Source organism: Chelonoidis abingdonii, chromosome 4 (genome assembly GCF_003597395.2).
Source record: "Chelonoidis abingdonii isolate Lonesome George chromosome 4, CheloAbing_2.0, whole genome shotgun sequence".
NCBI classification, from domain to species: Eukaryota; Metazoa; Chordata; order Testudines; family Testudinidae; genus Chelonoidis; species Chelonoidis abingdonii.
This window is the reverse complement of record NC_133772.1, coordinates 45,106,199-45,128,404: the sequence shown is the minus strand read 5'-3', so window position 1 is coordinate 45,128,404 and position 22,206 is coordinate 45,106,199. Positions and strand designations below refer to the sequence as shown.

Genomic DNA, 22,206 nt, shown 5'->3' with positions numbered 1-22,206 from the left:
AGTGGGGCAATTTGCTGCAGGGGCCCCATGAGAATATAGTATTGCAACTTTTTTTTTTTTAATGGAAGGGACCCCTGAAATTGCTTTGCCCCAGGCACCCTGAATCCTCTGGGCAGCCCTGCTCCCACTAAATCGTGGACAAATACGATAGTTACTTCTGGCATGGAAAAAAATTGAACTAGGCTGTTAAATCTTCATGGCAGTTTCTGTGCTGCCTAATGTGCTAGGTACACTGGTCCCTGTTAAACAGCCAATTGTTGCCAAAAGTCACCATACAGTGTTAGCTGAGATACCATTCTTTCTTCCTATATTTAGGAGAAGAAATAGTTGACAACCGTGGTACCTGACATGGTAACAAACACTGACTTAATGGTGACACCTGGATAATCCAGTGCCTGGAGTCACTGCACAATGACAGTACAGCTGCAACTTCAAGAAATGGCAGTGAGGTGGTTGACAAAGCAAAAGCTGGTGCCAACTTGCATGCTATGTAATTATATAGCATAATCTTAATGTGTCAAAATGGGGTGGGGTGGGGGTGTATTTGTTTAAAGTACATAAGGTCACATTTTGGCCCTAAAGTGGTTGTACTCTATGGGAGAAACTTCCTCTAGCTTCTAAACACTTGATTTTGATTCCATGCCTGCAATTTTGCATCTGGAAATAATTGCAGCTACAGTTTTACAGGCACAAATAACTACAGATACATTTTCTAAGTCAGATATGCAACTGCCTGATTACACCCACAAATAAGATGTTATATAAAATGTGTACTTTTTTCCCAGTTAGGAAACTGTATGGACAAATCATAGGTTGTGTTGAACCTATTAAATCAAATAAATATTTTCCCTTTCTCTCATATTCCTTCAATACAGTTACAGTATAGTAACACTTTTCACTCCTCTGACGCATCTAATGAATACCTGTTCCTTCCCTTTTGATTTAATTCTTCTCTAAGAAAATAGATACCTAACAATCAGTATCAACACACCTATCAGTTTTTACCATGATAGTGCTAATGCTTGAGCACTTTTATTTGCTTTATGGAGTGATAGCAGGACACGTCTTGCATAGAGTCTAAGCAGCAATAGAATCTGCTACTCCTTCATTACTAACTTCTGTTACTACAACAGTCCTATCCCTGATCACTATACAAGGAGACCCGTTAGTTATCTTCAATTTGTAGGCCTTTGGGCAATCTCTCCAAGCTTGTCTGACATTGTCTCCTCCACTCCTCCTCTAATCCCATGTGCTACATATTCTGAATGGTGTCATTTTAAAAAGAGATGGAGACCTACCTAGAGGAGTCCCTTTCAAAGATTCATTATTGATATGGTAGAATCACTGCATAAGTTTACCTGGGTGAGGAGAGGCACATCCTATGTAAGAAAGATATTGTTTGTGGTAGGCCATGCCACCTGGTACCCTACCCATGAGATGGTTGAAAAGTACCATGCATGATATCTTGGTTGGGGTTCTTGGATAAGGAGAGACAGCAGGCTCTTTTCCCAAGAAGTCTGAAGGCACAATGGAAGAAATTGACATCAAGTAACAGATGTTCACAACCACATTCCCCTTGGTCTTGCAATAAAGTAACAGGGATTAATTCTTCACTGGCGTCAGCAAGTGTTGCTTCTTTGATTTTTTAAGGGAGTTGCATTTGTAGGTTCCCTAGAGCTGACTCTGGTTTATAATACTTGATTTGTGACGTCACAATCAATTCCTTGCCAGCAGATTGGCACCCCCACCTCACCCACCCACAGTATACTTAGCCTTTTCAATACCATCTGTCAACATTGCCAGGGCAGTGAGATGCTGGTGTTTGGCAACACAAAATTGAAGTAGCTATTATTGCTGAGTTACACTGAGTTCCAGCCGTGAGGTTGAGTGGCCCAGTCCTGTGGGCAGACATTGCACAGCCACAGGACAGTAGAACTGACAATAGAGATTCTTAGTTTGTATCCTCAGAGCTATGCTGCCAGGGATTCACTTCCCTCATGTTTGGCTGGGACAAGACATATGACTGGGATGGTTTTAGCTCTCTGTGTTCAGCCACAATGATTAATGCGGATCTTTGCCATACAGAGATGAAACTGAAAGTCAAGAGGATGGCAAAATTTTGCCTTGTAAATTAAGCAATTTTTTGTGACTCCCATTTCAGAGCATAGTGGTGAAGGAATTCCCATCCACTTTGAGGGCCCCCCCCACTTTAATGCCAATTTGATTAATTCTCTCCCACCCCCTCTTCTCCCTACACCTCCATTGAGGTGCCAGGAAAGGAGATTTTTCTGAGACCAAGGCTACTCCAGCAATACATTCAAGTTCATCACCCAAGGATTCCAAGGGCCTGTGCTAAAGGTTTAATTGTAATCTTTTGGCAGATAGTCATAGTCTACTCTTTAGAAAAAGTCAAGCATTATTAGCTGCCAACTACTTTGGTCAGTTGAGGAGCAAGGCTCTGAAGGGATGTGAAAGGCTTGTTTTGCTCAACTGGAGGTATTGCTACTGAGCCCACTGTAGGAAGAGAACACAAATTCCATTGGGGTGCAGGGTGAGGGGTTGATTTGTGGCATTCCAGGGTGGAAAGTATTAAGCTAATAAAGTCTGCATTAGTGTCCAATTGGCAAGGGACTCCCACAGATTACATAAAAACTTTAGAATGGCCATACTCCATCAGGTCAATGGTCCATCTAGCCCAGTATCCTGTCTCTGACTGGGGCCAATGCCTGATGCTTCTGGTAGTTGGAAGCTTAGGGACACCAAGAGCATGTTGTGTTGCTGGACCATTGATGGACCTATCCTCCAGAAATTTATGTAATTCTTTTTTAAACCCAGGCATGCTTTTGGCCTTAACATCCCTTGGAAAAAAGATCCACAGGTTGACTCTGCATTGTGTGATGAGTTATTTCCATTTGTTTGTTCTAAACCTGCTGCCTATTAATTTCATCAGGTGACCCCTGGTTCATATGTTATGTAAAGGGGTAAATACCACTTACTTTCTCCACACCATTCATGCTTTTATAGACCTATATCATATTCTCCCCCAGCTGTCCATTTTCTAAGGTGACCACTCCCACTCTTTTTAATATTTCCTTGTATAGAAGCTGTTCCATAATCCTCCTCACTTTCATTTTTGAGATGGGACAACCAGAGCAGTACACTATATTCAAGATGTGAATGTACCATGGATTTATACAGTGGCTTTATTTTCTGTTTTATCTATCCCTTTCCTAATGGCTTCTAACATTGTTAGCTTTTTTGACTGCTGCTGCATGTTGAGTGTGTGTTTTCAGAGAACTATCCAGGATTATGCAAAGATTTTTCTTTAGTAACAGCTAATTTAGACCTTATCATTTTGTATATATAGTTGGCATGTTCTCCACTGTGCATTACTTTGCATTTATCAACACTGAATTTCATCTGCCATTTTGTTGCCCAGTTTAGTGAGATCCCTTTGTAAATTTTCAGTCAGCTTTGGACTTATCTATCTTGAGTAAGTTAGTATTTTCTGCAAACTTTGCCCCTTCACTGTATAGCCCTTTTTCTAGATCATTTGTGAATGTCAAATTGCACTAGTCCCAGTACGGAATTTTGGGGGACCATGCTGGTTACAGCTCTCCACTGATCCATGAGAAGACCTTCCCTCTTATCCCATAACTCCTTACTTTGCTTAGGATTCTTTGGTAAGGGACCTTGTTAAATGCTTTCTGAAAGTTCAAGTACACTGTATCCAGTGCATCGCCCTTGTTCACATGCTTGTTGACTCCTTCAGAGAATACTTGTAAAGGGAAATCATGCATTACCAAAGGTATGTTGACTCTTCCCCACCTTATGTTCACCTGTGTCCAATAATTTTGTTCTTTGCTATAGAGTCAACCAATTTCCTTGGTACTGAAGTTAAGCTTAGCAGCCTGTAATTGCCAGAATTGCTTCTGGAGCCTTTAAATGAAAAATAAAAAGTACACTACATGAGATTACATACCACAGTTAGTGGTTCTGCAGTTTCATATGTGAGTTCCTTTAGAACTCTTGGCTGAATGCCATCTGGTCCTGGTGATTTTTTTTTATTGTTTAAATTTATCAGTTTGTTCCAAAATCTCTCAATCTGGGACAGTTCCTCAGATTTGTGGCCTCATAATGGTTCAGGTGTGGGAATCTCCGCCATATCCTCTGTTGTGAAGACCAATGCAAAAAATTTGTTTAGCTTCTCAACAGCCTTGTCTTGAGTGTTCCTTTAGCACCTTGATTATCCAGTGGTCTCACTGATTGTTGGGGAGGCTTTCTGCTTCTAATGTACTGAATTTGTTAGTTTGTTCTTAGCTAGTTGCTCTTCAGATTCTTCCATGGCCTGCCTAATTATACTTTCATACTTGATTTGCTGAAGTTTATGCTCCTTTCTATTTTCCTCACTAGGATAGGACTTCCAATTTTTAAAGGCTACCTTTTTGCCCTTAACCACCTCTTCTCGGTTGTGTGGTTCTCTTTTTCTAACTTAATGCTATAGTGGGGGATTTCTTTGGCATCCCCTCCCCCCTCCCCCCCCAAGGATGTTAAGTTTAATTACATTATGGTTGTATTACCAAGTGGTTCAGCTGGGGTCACCTACAGGGCTAGATCCTGTAATCCACTTAGGGCTAAATCATAAATTGCCTCTCTCTTTGTGGTTCCAGGACAAGCTATTCCAAGAAGCAGTCATTTACGGTGTCTAGAAATTTTTATCTCTGCATCCCTCCCTGAAGTGACATACCCAGTCAACAGGAGGATAGATTGTAATCCCCCATTATTGCATTTTCCTGCCCTTGCAGCCTCTCTAGTCTCAGAGTATTTCAGTCACCATCCTGGTTGGTAGCTTACTCCTGCTGCTGTACTTTTATTGTTCAAGCAAGGAATTTTATAGTTTTTTTGGTACAGTTAGATTCATTTAAGATTTGTTTTGTTTTGTTTTATTTAATTCAGCTTTCTTTCACAGATAGTGCTATTCTAGCAGTGTGACTTACTTGGTCATTCCTATTTTATATCTACCAAATGTACCTTATTATTACCATATCCCATTGATTATCTTCATTCCACCAAGTATACACTGTCTATTCTATCAATATCCTTAATACCAGACAGACATTCTAGTTCATCCATCTTAGTATTTAGACCTATAGCATGTATGCATAAGCACTTGTACATTTTGCCAATATACTATTGGTTGCATTCATGCAGTATATTTAAATGAGACTTTATTTTTTTACACGTGACTGACTGTTCCTCACTAGCTCCTACCTGTACTTTACCAACTTTTCTTGTCCTCTTTACTAAGATATAGAATTCCTTCTTTAATAAATTCACCCCTAAGAGATATTTCCACTCAAATCATGTGCTCCTCTGTATGTGGCTTTCTCCCAAACCTTAGTTTAAAAACTCCTCTACAAGCTTTAAGTTTACATGTGAGCAAACTGGTTCAGTTTTGGTTTGGAGGAGGCTCTTTCCTGTATAGGCTCCCCCTTTCCCAAAAGTTTCCCAGTTCCTACACCTTCATCTTATCCACAGTCTGAGATCCTGCTGTTCTGCCTATCTTTTTGACCCTGTGAGTAGAACTGGAAGCATTTCAGACAAGGTTACCATGGAGGTCCTGGTCTTTAATCTCTTACCTACTAGCTGAAATTTGGCCAAGGACCTCTCTCCAACCTTTCCCTATGTCACTGGTACCTACATGTGCCACAATCACTGACTCCTTCCCTGCACTGCACATACATCTGTCTAGATGTCTTGTGAGATCTGCAGCCTTTGCACCTGGCAGGCAATTTACTGTGCAGTTCTCCCAGTCATCACAAACCCTGCTATCTATATTTCTCTAATTATGACTGAATGTATTAGCCACAGCAGGGACAAGTGTTTAATGGCACTGCTTCATGCCACAGGTGCAATTTGTAGGAGAGGCATTGTGCCTCATAGCAATGTTGGCATGAATGGTCAACGTTAAAAATCTAGTCACATGACGTCTGGCCTTCATTTAGGCATGTACTAAATGGAGCCCTCTGGTGCTCCACTACAAAGCATCACAAGTTTCTTTCACTTCACTAAAAACAAGACTTGCTCCACAGCTGACCCAAGCACCAAGTCCAATTAGAGGTCACAAGCCACTGTGTGTTATCTGCCTGAGTTCTGTACAGATCAGTCACCCAGGGCACTGGAACCTTTGTAGAAGTGGGGGATGGGGCAGGCGACACAACTGGCTAGTGGGGGGGACACAACTGAAAGGTTGTGGGGTGCATGTGACTTCCCCACACATTGCCTCTGCCTCTATCCCCCTGACTCACCTCAGCAGACAGTCTGCAAAGCAGGCAGTAGTGCTGGGAGTCCAGCAACAGGGAAAGAGAAGTAGCTCCATGGAGGGCTGCTCAATTGGCAGCCAGGCACTCTGTTTCCTCCCTCCTCTCACTGCACAGACACATGGAGAGTGCAGCTGCCAGGAGGAATGCTGCCTCTTCGCTGCTGGGTGTCCCAGCCAGAGGCAGCCTGAGAAATCTGGGGTATCACATGACACTGCATGCCCACCACCCCAACACACATTGCTTCTGCCACGGCCAAAGTGGATTCCTGCATCCTTTTTACCCTAACCCCTCCACTCCCCTCCTGGGCCTTCCTTCTTCCCTAACCCTGTACTCCCTCATGACATTAACGCCCTCCACCACCTCATCCCCCCAGGTATTTGGTGCAGCCAGTCTCATCCCTCCAGCAGCTGCACATAGCTCATTGGGAACCAGCTGTGCAGCCTGTCCTTTCTGTCCTTCCCACCAGCCACTGTGCGGCACCTGCAGTTCTGTGATCAGCTCCCCTGTGGCAAAGCACAGCCCCTGCCGGAGCTGCTCCACACTTGCCTGTGCTTGCACTATGGGGGAAGCAACCCTTCCCCTGCCCTCCCAAACTACACCCATGTTAAAAAGTGGGGAGGGGGGCAGGCCCCCACAGTTCGTGCTGCTGTCAGTGACCCACCATAGGAGCAACCAGATGTAATGGATGGGATCATTTCAGCAATCACCTTCTCAAGTACAACCTGTGTAGCCATTCTCCTTTCCTGGTTTTATTAATTACCCTACAAGCTCTCCTTGCAGTAGCAGCGTGGGTGGAACAGTAACGTTGCCCTTGCCACAGCTGCCTGTCTGCATGTGGTACAAGGTTATAGTTATTGCACTGAACTCCTTAAAAGGGCAGGAGTCTCTCAGTTAGTCTGGATTCTGGGACCTATTTTAGAGTCACCTATACTGAATTGTGCACGCTTACAAACATGTTCCTGTGGCAGGCCATGTGATCATGTATCAAGTGTTTTTCCCAATAGTATTTCAAAGGCACAGAGGCTCAGACTGATACAAAGACTCACGTGAAATACTGTGTTAACACTATGTAAGGTGGGAGAATGAATCTGCTTGTTCAGCAGCAAAAAGTAATCAGCCTCCGTCAGCAAGCTCTATTGGTCAAGGTTTTGTTCTTGTGTTAAAGGGCAACCTGGGGCACAAGCTAGTCCTTTGAGCACAGGTGTGAAACTTGCCCTTCTCTCCTCACAAGGAAGAGGCTGTTCTTCCTGAGGCAGGTTCATTCCTGCACTGGAGCAGGGATGGAGGGGAGGTGACTTGAAACTCATTTCTTAACTGGTGGTTGGTTTGAACCTGAGTGCGGGTTATTAGCACCACTATTGCGATGGCTGCTTTGTGCCGCTGCTAGGGTGCGGAATTGCCAAAGTGCAGGACTGTTTGATCCCTCATCTCCATCCTCTGGCCTTCCTCCAAACTGCCACCTGCCCATCTTAGAATGCCACCCTATACCAGACAGGGAGAGGCTTCTGCAGCAGCAGCACAGAGCTGTTAGCCATGGTAGTGCAGAACACAGAATGCAGGAGTGAGAGTTTGCCCTATAGACTTTCCTCTATTCTCTTTAAGAGCCTGATTGGACCTTGTGTCTCTAGCCTTGCCTTCTTACTACACCCTTCAAAGTCTCAGCTAGAATTAACCCCTTACTTAGGAACAAGCAAGGCCTCTAAACCCTGTGTCAGTCCATCCTACTACAATTTAAAATCTAGAAGACGCTGGTATAAATGCCTTCTGTACCTCCACATTTACTTGCAGTGGTATACCTCAATTGGTGCAAAAGGCAAAGCACCACATGTTTTCTGGAAGAGCATTTTCCCAGAGTGAATAAGAGTGATGATTTCTCATTAAGAGGGAGAATAAAAATAATGGAATTTTAGGTACTCAGACCCAAAACAGAAGATTTAGCTGCTCAAACAGATTGAGCCAAAACGTTGGATCTAATCCCCCAGCTGACCATAAATTCCCTTGTTTTATCTGTTATGATACATACACACATCCAACAGGTTTGTTATACCACAGAGAAATGAGCTGGTGAGTAACAATGTGGGAAGGGGAGAGTCAGTGAGAGGCTGGAAGGACTGGCTTCCCAAGCTCATATTCAGTAAGCCAGCAGCTGGTAGAGTTCCTAGGTGTATGCCCAAAGGGTGATCCTCTTAGAGTGTGGGTCCCTACTTCTGCACATGTGACGTGTTCCTATGGCTGGCCCTGCACAGATAGACCAACAGATGATTTACAATTGCAGATTGATTACCTCAATCTGCTTCAGGGAAAAGACAATTTACTACTGAGATCAGAAGAGCCTCCTTCCTCCTCCATGGTCTAGATTATTTCTCTGAAGCATCCAGTATTGACTAATGATGTAGGCAGGTGCTGTACTCCACTGGTTCTCAACCAGGGGTACGTGTGCCCCTGGGGGTACACAGAGGTCTTCTAGGGGGTACATCAGTTCCTCTAGATATTTTCATAGTTTTATGACAGGCTACATAAAAGACACTAGCAAAGTCCCTTCGAACTGCAATTTCATTCAGACAATGACTTGTTTATACTGCTCTATATACTATACATTGAAATGGAAGTACAATATTTATATTAAATTGATTTTATAATTATATGGTAAAAATGAAAGAGTAAACAATTTTTCAGTAATAGTGTGCTGTGACACTTGTATTTTTGTAAACAAGTAGTGAGGTGGAACTTGGGGGTCAGGGCTGGCTCCAGGCCCCAGCGTGCCAAGTGCGTGCTTGGGGCGGCATGCCATGGGGTGCACTCTGCCGGTTGCTGGGAGGGCGGCAGGCGGCTCTGGTGGACCTCCTGCAGGCATCCCTGCGGAGGGTCCACTGGTCCCATGGCTCCGGTGGGAAACTCTATTAATTCCTGTCTCACAGGTGATTGAGGCATCTTAAAGTTCTGATCCTGCACAGAACTATTCACATTTTTAGCTTTACACACAGTTAGCCCCAGTTAGATCAATGGAATTATTCTCCTGCATAAAATAAAGTACACACATACTTCTTTACAGGTAAGAGGCCTTGACTTCCTGTTAGCTTGCCCAAGTTTGGGAAGGTTTTATTAGATTTGGCTGCATACATATAGTTGTGATAATATTTTAACTGTAATTGCACAGATATAATGAAAGTATGTTAGAGCAATTTAATTTTTAATGCCTCTAAAATCAAAGTAATTTGGAAGTCATGAGCACAGGAAACGTCCAGAGCTAATATATAACTATGCAATTCAGCACATATAAATACAATTCCTCTGCAATTTTTACGTTTTACATAGTAAGTTTCAGCTCAGAGTAAAGTTGGCAATCGAGTTTATAAAACCCAGAAAAACAGTGTTTGAAAGAATAGTGAAGACAATAGAAGCATATTTAAACTCATGACAGACATTTAAACTAATGTTTATATAGTCAGCAGTAGCAGCTTCTTACCTTACCAGCATCCAGACACAGCCATCATAGGTGACTCAGTTTCCCCTCACTCTTGAGTAGCTGGATGATTTGATATGGTCTAGGCCTCTAGCCAAACAATGAGATCTCCCCTTTTGGAAGGAACAGAAATCCAAACACCTGACATTCTTGGTCAACACCAGGCAATAGCCTTCACCTGTGTGGACATTGTGGTTGATTAATACTAATAGGAACTGGCCCTCCGTAGGCAAAACAATTGCCCCTGCACTGATCTCAGTTGGCGATGAGTGAAGGGAGACTGAACATCTCAGTCATGTACCCAAAATGGGATTCTAGCTTTACATCTCAGCCCCTCTATTTCCTTTTACCACCAGGTACTTACCTCATCCTTCCCTAGGGTTCTTCTATAGCTTGCCTATGTTTAGACTGTCTCAGCTCTGGTAGGAAAAAAGAGAATTACCTCCTTCTTACCTGCAGCAAGGCTACTTCTTATAAGCCCTGCCATTCCTTCCCAGTATGCCTTACTGTCCCACCCTACAGTCACCTGGTCCGTGACATCATCTCCCATTAGTCCCTGCAAACTACTTTCCCAGACTGCACTTGTTTGGGGCTGGGGCTGGGGCTGCACCAGAACCAGAACCAGGGCCGTAGTAGGTTAGCAGGTGTACTTAAAGAGTCACTCCATGCTTTGTTACATAACTAGAGTTACCACCTGTCCAGATTTTGTCCCTTTTTAAGGGAGCTGACCTGGAAATCTGTAAGCGTGCTCAGCTATCCAGTTTTATGGGCTCAGGATCATCCCAGATGCCCCTTTATTGTACCTCAAAAGTGGCACCCTATAGAGAACCCATCTAGAATAATGCTGGTCTAGAAGATGTAAAAGATGAACTATTAACAATGTGGCCTCATACTGCCTCTCTATTGGCAGAGGGTTATCCTTAAGTAGGGGGTGTTATGACTACAAATTCCAGGTATGCTATACACCAGAGTAACTGAGATCAGAATCTGGCCAAAAGTGTTTGAAAAATTCCAAAACTAGTATTAAGATGAAGTTTATATAACTATAAAACTTCATTAAATGAGTATTTAGGTTGCAAAATCAAGCATTCAAAAGTTAGGAAATACCAGTTTTAAGGTTGCACTGCAAACTTAATTGTGCCCTTTTGTGCAGCTATACTATGCACTGAAGGAGGCAGGGGCCCTGGGAAAAATAATGATTGTGTAATTAAAGAGTACATGATAATGTGTATACACACAACGGGGCAGATTAAGATTGCAGAGGTAACCTTAAATCTTGTAACCTAAGTAATGTTCAGTTAATGTAGGGGTTTAAAATGCAATTTGCTAGATTTTTGTAAAAGGTAAAAGTTAAAAACAAGTTTTCTTATGTCCATTTGTAACCACTTCTCCATCATGCATCACAAACAGGGCTGGGCTTGAACCCTGACTTTTCAGCACCGATGTCTACTACTTAACCTACAGGAGGACAAGGCTGTTATTCCAGAGGTGGAAAGGACTGCAGGGGTCTGATGCTGGGCCTGGAGGATGGTTGGGTACCCTGGCCTGTGAGTGTGTGTCTCCCTCTCTCCCCACTTTAAGCCAGGAGCTGAGGGAGCTTTTGCCTTGTATGGCATCCAGAGGAAGGAGGATGGGCTGCTGGGGCCATATGCTGGGTTTGAAGGAATGGTTGGGGGGGAATCCTCTCAGCAATCTCTCTCTCTTCCTCCTGCCCCTCTTGTTACAGATGCTTGGTAGCTACTAGGTGTTCCCAGTACAATGTCTTCTGTTTTGATGACACATGTATCTGGCCTTAGAACATTCATGTCCTCTTAATATTTTGGTGCCATCATTTTCCTGAGAAGCACAAGTGAGAGAAAGAAAATAATGATTTTCCACAGATCTTTAAATCTAAATAGAATTTCATGGGACAAAGAAAAGGCACTTGTCCATTCTCTATTTCAAAGGTTTGTATCAAGCAACAGAGGAGTAAGAGCATCTCTCTAAAACATTTCACAAGAATCTTTTATACTGGGAAGGGGTAGGCAACCCAAATAGAGGAGTCACTACCAGCTTCCCCTTATAATGTAAGATGCTAATGTGCTGTGAGAGAATGAGTTATCTAGCCTGGTTGCTTATTAGAACATTTAAAATTTTTGTTGGCAATATAAATAATGTATTCAGAGGTGTTACAAAATTTCACTGCTTAGGAGCTGCTACTATGTGGAGGAACTTTCCATTCAATATGACAGCAGTTTTGAAAGCCTTATCTATTGTGACAAGCTCTAGTTTCTTAGGATTGCTCATTTGCTGTGGTCCTGTTGCTTCATCTTTTACCCATAGAGATATTGCATGTAAAGAGACTTTCCACCTCAGTATTTCAACTCTGCTCTACTCCACTGAATGTGTGGGGAGTTTGGGCTTCGGGGACTTTGCATTGCACTAGGAAGATGATGTAACCACACACCAGAAGAGCCTGTCTTCTAGGGTCCTGAACCAAAGCACATTGAATCAATAGAAGGACTGTCATTGACTTCAGTGGGTTTTGCCTCAGGTCTTACAATCCTCTTTCCAGCAACAGAGGGCCTAATAAGTGGTGAAGAGGCCAACCCTCTTTTCCATACTTCTGGAGCAGGGGTTCTGTAACTGGGTTTTTAACACTGTGTCCCATAGAACATCACGTTACAGAGCAGTTCTGGCTTTGCTGGACATCACAGCTGGAAACAAATTGTTCCTCTCCCATATTTACCCCAACATTCTGCTCTGTTGCATCAGTGACAGTCCATATTCTGACTGAATGAATGATCCCCAAACCATCAGTACTGGGGAGCTACACCCATTTAGCAGTGGCCATGGGACAGTAAATAGAAACACTTGATCTAGGGCCTCCAGAAAATTAGGAATATTGAGAGCTGTAAATCCCTCTGTGGTGGGCATGAAGGTCGGTGCCTTCTGAGACAATTAGGGTACATGCTTACTGTGCTGAATACAGCCTCCTTATTAACACTGCTTGGAGACACACAATATAATCACCCCTGGCCACTTGAGAATACATGACATTTGTAAAAACAACGTAGAGTCCAGTGGCACCTTAAAAGACTAACAGATTTATTAGGGCATAAGTTTTTGTGGGTAAAACCCCCCACTTCTTCAGATGCACAATGCATGATGTTTGTGTTTCTCATTTGTGGGCCAGAATCTAGTCTCAGTGACATCCATGTAAAGCCAGAGTAACTCCATTAGAGGAGATGAAAGCAAACATAATCTGGGAGATTTTTCATGAGCCATCACATATCAGTGGATGGTTGTCTGTCCACTGTGGGGTACTTTGTTTGTTTTAACTCCATCAATGACCCCTTCAAAACCATGTACCAATGGCTCTGCTGGAAGTTCTGCTGTGGGAGCTGGTCCTCCCCCAAGACTCCAGCACCTGTCAGGCATGATTGCAGTAATAAGCTGACAGCTGTGCCAGGTACCCTCCCTTTCCCCAGCCCAGCTGTGTACAGAATTGAAGATCCTTTCATCTCTTGGGTATAACATGGTTGGAGAGGGAAAAAAAAAACAAAACCTCATGTGTTTTTCCTTATGTGGCCTAAAGTGGAGAGAAACACTAGGCTACGGCAGCATAGCATAATGCTTCCCATCATACTACCCCACTGTTTAGAGATGGGCCCAAACTGGATCACACACTCAGACATGGAATAAGTTTGGATCTGGACTGAGAACTTTGCCCTGTGGGACTCTCTTTATGGTGGGCAGAAGCTGGAACACCAAATCCAGATGCTCGCAAACATTGGGATAGCTCAGATCTGGACTCTGCGGCTCTGTCCCACATGCACTGTTTTTACCATATATAGCTCAGCTGCTGCTCTGCCTGCTGCACTTTGCATCTGGGGTTACATAATGGGACCCTGACCTAGTCGAGGGCCCTCACTGCTATTGCAGTGCTAATAACCCTGATCAGCATCTGTTCAAAGAGAATTTGTGTTTATGAAGCTGTGTGGGGAGAGGGCACGTCTATTTGATACCAGGCTATAACTGATGCTGTGGCTCCCAGGCCACAAGATTGGGGAAGGGGATGCTAAAGAGAGTCTGATCCAAAACCTATTTAAGTTGCTGTAAATCGTTTCATTCACTGTAGCAAGCTTTGGCTCAGACCCTCATTCCCCCCCACAGGTAGTAGAGCATTTAACACTCTTGCAATGAGGAAGAGAAACCTACTTCTCCCCCCCGCTTCCACTCAGAAACAAACAAACCCTTATTTTTGGCACAGAGGTGCAGGGCAGCTCCTTGGCTGAACAGCTAATGGCAGTGAAGAGTGTGTTAGAGTTCAAGCAGCTTTTGTCTGATGGGTAAATACTGCCAGTTGCAGGGGCTCTCTGAACTAGAAAGAAAGCAGCCTTTCAAAACCAAGGGGTGCATTCTACAATGGGGTTTATTATACTGTAGCCTCTAATGACCCTATTGATTTTTTTTTTTAAATGACTTGTTTCTTTTAGGTGAAGAGTGAAGGCCCCAAGCTGGTGCCCTTTTTTAAAGCCACTTGTGTCTATTTCGTCCTCTGGCTGCCAACTTCCAGCCCTTCCTGGTTCAGTGCCCTCATCAAGTGTCTGCCCATCTTCTGCTTATGGGTTTTTCTGCTGGCACATGGAATCAATTTCTTAGTCGCACATCAAAGCGCCAGTAGGATCTTAGCAGGGTTAATATTCTCCGCAGTGGGGGATGCCTTCCTCATCTGGCAGGAGCAAGGCTACTTTGTTCATGGTAAGTGATGCACCAGTTCTGAAGGGATGTAATAGCAACCAATTAGCAATTTAGTGCTGAATTTCTTATGCAGAGGGTTTATATATTTTTCATTTTTATTTAATGTTTAAGCCATTGTCATGGCAGTAGGAAGGACTCATCCCATGCATAAATCCCTTGTATTGAAATTAGAAGGGGTGCACCATGGCTGGGTATGACCCCTGTCCTCCTCTGTACTCATATTCCAAGAGCCTGGAGTTGGCTGGTAGCCATGTCATGGGGCTGGCCCAGGAATGATTCTCAGCATCTGTCCTCATCCCCTGGACTGGCAGGACTTGGGAATGTGGCAGAGGCAGAATGACCTGACATCACTCAGCAGTTGGCTGGGCTCTGTGATGTGCACTCCCAAGGCCCCAGTGTAAAGCAGCAAACAAGTGAAGGGGAAAGTGGATCCTCAGCGTTCTAACAGGGAAGCATGTGAGTAGGGAGCAGGGTGTGGGCAGTGGTTAGAGTCTAGCACTTGGAACCAGAGCTAGGGTTAGAGTCAGGTGCCAAGGGAAACGTCAGAGCCAGAAACCAAGTCAGGAGGAGAAGCTGGAGTTAGAGTCTGGGGTAGGAGCAAAGACCTTTAGCAATGCAGGAACAGCTGGGATAAGGAGAATAGGGACCAGAAACAGGAGTGGAAGTGGGGGAAGAAGTAGGTTTCTCTTCTTCATTGCAAGGCAGGAAACAGGAGTCAGGCACACAGGTAGGGTGTGTAGTAGCAGCCCACCAAGGATTCCTCTAGTCACTCAGACAACTTCCTATGCCTCTTTCTGGCTTAAGTAGTGCATCTGGGCCAATTAGTGGGGCTAGACATTAGACATCTCCCCCCAAATCAGGAGCTTTGTGGGGAGGGCTCTGTGCAAGCTACAGCTTCACTAGCCTCCTTCTCCAACCAATCATTCAGGTGAGCTGCTGGGTGGGGGCTGTGGTTGAGGCATGTGATCCTCCAGTGCCCCTGGGGCTAGAGGTGGGCAATAGAAACCAGTAGGCCTTCCCCCAGTTGGAGATGTGCTGACTTGAGTCACAAGCTATCTTGAAAATGCAGGACTTTTAGCAAGCTTTGATCAGGTCCCTCTCACCAAAGGCTCTTATGCAAACTAAGCATTCTTGGCATAAAAGGGAATGTCATCTGATGGTTCAGTAACTGGTTAAAAAGACAGGAAACAAAGGGCAGGAGTAAATGATGATTTTTCACAGTGGAGAGAGGTGAATAGCAGGGTCTCTCAAGGGTCTATACTGGACCACTGTTCAACATGTTTATAAATTATTGGGGATGTGCGGGAGTAAACAGTGAGGTGGCAAAGTTTGCAGAGGATACTAAATTACTTAAGATAAGTCCAAAGTGGACTGTGAAGTGTCAAAAGGATCTCACAAAACAGAACGACTGGGCAATAAAATAGCAGATGAAATTCAATGTAGATAGATGCAAAGTAATGCACATTGGAACTCGTAATCCCAACTATACATACAAAATGAGAGAGAGTCTAAATCAGTATCAGAGGAGTAGCTATGTTAGTCTGGATCTGTAAAAGCAGCAAAGAATCCTGTGGCACCTTATAGACTAACAGACATATTGGAGCATGAGCTTTCATGAGTGAATACCCACTTCGTCGGATGCATGTAGTGGAAATTTCCAGGGGCAGGTATATATATGCAAGCAAGGAGCAAGTTAGAGATAACAAGGTTAGTTCAAAGGGAGGATGAGGCCTGTTCTAGCAGTTGAGGTGTGAAAACCAAGGGGAGGAGAAATACTGGTTTTGAGTTGGCAAGCTTTTCACAGTCTTTGTTCTAATCCTGAGCGGATGGTGTCAATTTGCAGATGAACTGAAACTAGCAGTTTCTCCTTTGAAGCCCTGGTCTGAAGTTTTTTGGCTGCAGGATGGGCCACCTTAAGATCTGCTATTGTGTGGACAAGGGAGGTTGAAGTGTTCTCCTACATGTTTTTAAAAATATTGCCATCCTAATATCTGATTTGTGTCCATTTAATCCTTTTCCGTGGAGACTGTCCAGTTTGGCGCAGAATGTACATAAGCAAGGTGGCATTGCTGGCATATATACATGGGTGGACATGCGGTGATGAAACCAGTGATAGTGTGGCAGATCTGTAGGTCCTGTGATGGTGTCGCTGGTGTATAGATGTGGGCAGAGTTGGCATGAGAGGTTGTTGCATGGATTGGTTCCTGAGCTAGAGTTACTATGGTGTGGTGTGCAGTTAAGGTGAGATATGCTTAGGTGCAGGTTGCTTGTTGGCGGAGACTGGCCTGCAACCCAAGGCCTGTGAAAGTGTGGGATCGTTGTCGCAGGATGGGTTGTAGATCTCCTATGATGCGTTGGAGGGGTCCGAGTGGGAATGGAATGTATGGCCAGTGGATGTGTCCTGTTGGTTTCTTCTTTGGTTGTCTTGCAGTAGGAGGCTTCTGTACACGTCGCTCTGTGATCTGTTTCTTATTTCCTTGTGCGGGTATGTAGGTTTGAGAATGCCTTAGTGGAGATTTTGTATGTGTTGGTCTCTGTCTGAGGGTTAGAGCAGATGCGTGTACCTCAGTGCTTGGCGTAGATAAAGGGATTGTGTGCATTGCCTGGATGGAAAGCCGGAGGTTGAAGGTAGGCATCAGTGTTGGTAGTTTCAGTATAGGTGTGTAATGTGACCATCACTTTATTTGCACCGGTGTCTAGGAGGATGGGGCCTCCGCTGTAGAATGTCCAGGCTGAGGTTTGAGGGGGGTGGAAGCTGGTTGAAATTGTGGTGGAATTTTTCCAGAGTCTCTTTCCCATGGATCCAGATGATGAAGATGTCATCAATGTAGCATAGGTAGAGAAGGGGCGTGAGTGGACGAGACTACAATACCCACATGAGGAAATAAGGATAGTTCTCTGCAAACATCCACTCAATGGGCAGCAGCAGTCAAAAAAGCGTGCAGAATGTTAGGAGCCGTTAGGAAAGGGAGAGAAGACAGAAAATAAGGTTGTTATATAAAGTCATTATACACCCACACCTTGAATACCATCTCTAAAAGAATTAGAAGGAGTGTGTTGGGGGGCATAGAGAGACAGGCAATGAAAGTTATTAGGAACATGGAATAGCTTCCATACGAAGAAAGATTTAAAAAACAAACAAACCAAGTATTGATCCTAGGAAAGAGACAACTTAGGGGGTGGGCTATGATAGAGTCTATAAAATCATGAATGGTGTGGAAGTAGTAAATGTTATTTACCCCTTCACATAACATAAGAACCAGGGGTCACCCAATGAAATGGATAGGCAGCAGGTTTAAAACATAAGGACGTAATTCTTCACACAATTCACAGTCAACCTGTGGAACTCATTGCTGGGAATGTTGTGAGTTAAAAAAATAATTCTGGAGTATAGGTCTATCAAAGACTATTAGCTAAGATGGTCAGGGACACAACCCCATACACTGAGTGCCCCTAAACCTCTGACTGCCAGAAGCTGGGAGTGGGGATGATGGGGTGGATCACTCGATAAATTGCCCTTTTATTCTATTCACTCCCTCTGTAGCATCTGGCCCTGGTCACTGCCAGAAGACAGGATACTGGGCTAGATGGACCATTGGTCTGACCCAGTGTGGCTGTTCTTATGATACCCATCAGCTGATTTTCTTCAGGAGCTGCTGACAATTTTGTCTTGCCTCCTGAAATGTTTGAACTGAGGTTTTCAAAGCAGTCTGGACTAGTGGTGGTCAACCTTTTCACAACCCTTTCCTATCAATGGCAAAAAACCAACATTAACACAGAAGTAAGCTTACCTGGCTATGTTGAGCAAAGCTCATTTGGAAAACCAGGAAATGCAGAGTTAATGTTGCCCATGGAACTTTGAATATACCCTCTTTTAGGAATGCCCTAATATGCCCTGTTAACACAAGTTTACTCTGCCAACCCCACAGTTGCTGAAATGTAAGAGCTCTTCACCACCATTTACAACCCATTCACTTTCACCACAGAGGATTTTAGAGTACTTCCCAGAGTTGAACTGTAGCACATATAAAATGTTAGAAATAGAAACTTTTTAGCTGTATTTCTATATTAGCACATGCACACTAAAAAAAAGTACATTTTCTTAAACATGGTTCTCAATTTGTCCCCCAGAGATTTAGTGGGTGCCATGCACTACTTTGGGTGAAACTCAACAGCTTGAGTCCATTTTTACGTGCATCACAATAGCAGCTTGATCTCTAGCTCTGCAAAAAACAAAAGAACCAAACACTCCCACAATCCACACACCCTAGAAATTTTACAAAATGGCTACTTTTTCCAGGACTTATATCTTTGCAACCTGTCTCAAATGACTTCAAATTTGGGTCACTAGCCCTACCCCTTCCGCCTCCCCCACCCCACCCCAAGGCACACCAGATTTCAAAGGAATCCAACTAAACATGTTGATTTCAGAAGATTTAAAGCATGACCCTTAAAGAGAAATTGCTTCCTTAACCATTATGGCACCGCTATAATAGTGGGATCATCTTGAGACCAACTTCGCAAATATCTGGAATAGGTCAGTGATCCCATTTTGCTAAATGCGTGGGATGGGAAGTGTGGTTGCAACCCCTTGACACCTGTTTTAAGGCCCACGTTGAGAACACATGGTCTAGGGGATTTGGACATATCTCCCATTAATTTCAATGGAATGGGTGTCTAATGCTCCTAGATGGCTTTGAAAATCTGCCTTCATATTGTTCCCCCCCCTTCCCCAAAAACAGGCTGATGTCAAACATTCGCCACTTTGAGCCACCTCAGGAGTCTTTAATACTCTTTCCAGTGATGACAGACAGTAGAAGAAGATTTCAACTTCAGCCATTTTCAGACAAAATGTCATGCACCACTACAGTTAATCTTTGACCAACGCTAGAAAAAGTAATTTCTCCTTGTTTAAAAGTTAGTAAGTCAGTGCTGGTTAAGGAAAAAACCCTTTAAATTCAAAGCGTTGACAGCATTCTTTGTGGAAATCTCCATAAAAGTACATTTAGTCTTAGCAAACATTTCATTTCCATCTCTATAAATATGGCTGTCGTCTGAAGACACCTTTGAAGTTGGTCTCCTTTGGACTGCTGTTGGCAAGAGGAGTTTGGTAAAAGATGTTTGTGACTTTATAGGACGAAAGTCCTGATGAGCTCTTCTTGCTGTGCTGATCTTGTTGCCTCATTTTTTACTATTACAGCCAACTAATAGGGAACTGTTTTCTGACTAGCATCCTACTGTGTCTAGCAGATATTTTGTAATTGAAAATACATCTCACTTGATGACAGACATTTAAAACCAATGTGAAGTTTCTGGTCTCTGCTTATACTAGCCCTTTGCACTGGTGGCTAGAGACCCACATTTCAATTGAGGGGATGGAAGGCATAACAAAAGGGACTCATTCACTCAGGGTACGGGTGGGTGGGTGGGTTGCTCTGCACCTGGGAAGAGACAGAAAGGTAACAGAAGTCAGCCGCTTCCATTGCAGTTGGTCCAGAATGAAATGGAGAGTAAAAACAGATGCAGAGCGAAAAGGCTGAATTAGCTGGAAATTTGGATTCCCAGATCACACTCTTGCACATCCAAGGACTTGATCTGAGCACATCTTGTAATGGCAATACACACATACCAGAAGACTGTTGAATGTTTGCTCTGCACCCCCCCCCGCCCCACTTTAGTTGGTGGGGTGGGGCCTCCTGCCACTTCCAGATGCCTGAATGAGCTCTCTTGGAAGCAGCCCGTTTTCTGTCTGTGACTAACCTCACAATTTATCACAAACCTCTTTCCCATCTCTGCTTCTCCTCTCGACCACCATTTTCCTTAGCAACACCAGGCCAGACTCAGTGGAGTTACGCTAGGAATCCATGTGATCCATTGTCTGTCTTTTCTGTCAGACATGCACAGAATCCTGCGTCTATCTAGACCAGTGGTTCTCAACCAGGGGTCCGTGGGCAGGTTTCAGGGAGTCCACCAAGCATGGTGGTTGTTAGACTCGCCAGGGCCCAGGGCAGAAAGCCAAAGCCTGGCTGCGCAGGACTGCAGCCTGGGGCCCCAAGCCCCCCCAGCCCCAGATTGAAGCTAAAGCCTGAGCAACTTAGTTTTGCAGCGCCCCTGTGGCATGTGACCCTAGGCAATTGCCCTGTTTGCTACCCTTTGACGACAATCCTGGTTTTATATGCAGAAAAAAGTTGTGGCCCAGGTGGGCCATGGAGTTTTTATAGCATGTTGAGGGGGAGGAGGGCGCTCAGAAACCCCTGAGAACCCCTTATCTAGACCTTCCCATCAGGCATGTTTTCTGACTGTATGTATTATATTCTTTGATTCTCTATCCCTGGCTTTTCCACATAAAGCCATTGAGCCTCTTGGAGAAGAAACCTCTCCTGACGCCTACTCTAAAGTATCCTCACATCCCTTAACTTCCCCCTAAAACTGTGCATGAGATTGTTGTAGTATAAAAAGCTCTTGTCCTAGATCTTTGGTAAATTTCCCTACTTCTCATGTTTAACTCATTAAGTCTTCCCTCCTGTTACCTGAATTAGTCCTGAGGCCATCATTTGATCTCTCTCCTCGCCCCATCCCATTTCATCCTTCTCCTCTAGTGCCCTGTCTCATCTATCTAACCTTGTGTCCTACATGTGGGCTCTGCCTCTCCTCTCTCTACCAGTTCCATTCTGTGGATGCATCAGCAATCTGACCTGTAGATCAGCTGGTCATAGCACAACAAGACACTCCCCAGTGCAGAGGGGGCAGTGCCACCTGGTTGAGTTGTTTTTGCCCAGTGTGTTGGCTTATGAGCATGACAGACATGCAGAACAAACTTCTCACTGGTGGATTTTAGTTGCTAAGAAGCTCCTGTTCCCCTTTTACTAGGGCATCACGACATAACTTGCAGCCACTGGCCTGCTGGAGCACTCAGATTTCCAGATTCTTTTCAGTTTCATTTATGCATGAAAACATCTAGCCATGTTAACAAATCTGTATGAACAGAACGGAACAGACTTTCCGTATATGTAGGTCTGTGGGCTGACGGTGGGAGAAGGGAGCTGAAATTATTTTGGAGTCCATCATGTGAGACTGGCAAGACCAACTAGTAATCAGCACCTGCTGCAACACATGGTGACATTTCTTGTCAGATGGACTAGTGCAGAGGGATGAACATATGGGCAGTTCCTTCCTACACCAACATCTGGGATTTCTCAAGGGTGTTTTTCTTCAAAGGAAAGCTTGTTTGTTTTCTCAGATCAATTCCACTCTTGAATCATTTGGGTTCTGCATGTAGCCATAAAAAAAAGTTGGCAGGTTTAACTGGTGTAATCCCTGAAATATGCTTGCTGCTTCCTTCCAGTTTATGATTCTGCTAGCAGTGGGTGGAGGAGTTGATGTTCAGACCTGGGTCCAGCTTAGGTCCAGATTGGAGTTTGGGTTTGTGGCTAAACAAGGCCAGCATTTGGGTCTGAATTTGGAGGCATTGAAATCTTTGCTAATTGCTCTCACAATATTTGGATTCCATCTGGTCTGGGAAAAGGTTCCTTTCAGTTTTGGCACCACCCAGATATTAAAAAACCAAATAAAACCCCAAAAAACCACACAGCTCTTCAGGTGTATACAGATCTGGGATCTCAGACCTGCTGTCCTCCACTCTGAAACTAAAAAAAAAAAAAAAAAAAAAAAAAAAAT

General features: G+C 44.0%; 1 protein-coding gene across 1 annotated transcript in view; it reads left to right on the top strand.

Annotated features, from left to right (window-relative positions):
- TMEM86A (transmembrane protein 86A) overlaps window positions 1-22,206 on the top strand; it is a 49,719-nt gene that overhangs the window by 23,597 nt on the left and 3,916 nt on the right. The window contains exon 2 of the mRNA XM_032765504.2: window positions 14,265-14,529. Within this exon, the coding sequence (XP_032621395.1) occupies window positions 14,265-14,529 (265 nt within the window). The remainder of the gene's footprint in view (window positions 1-14,264; window positions 14,530-22,206) is intronic.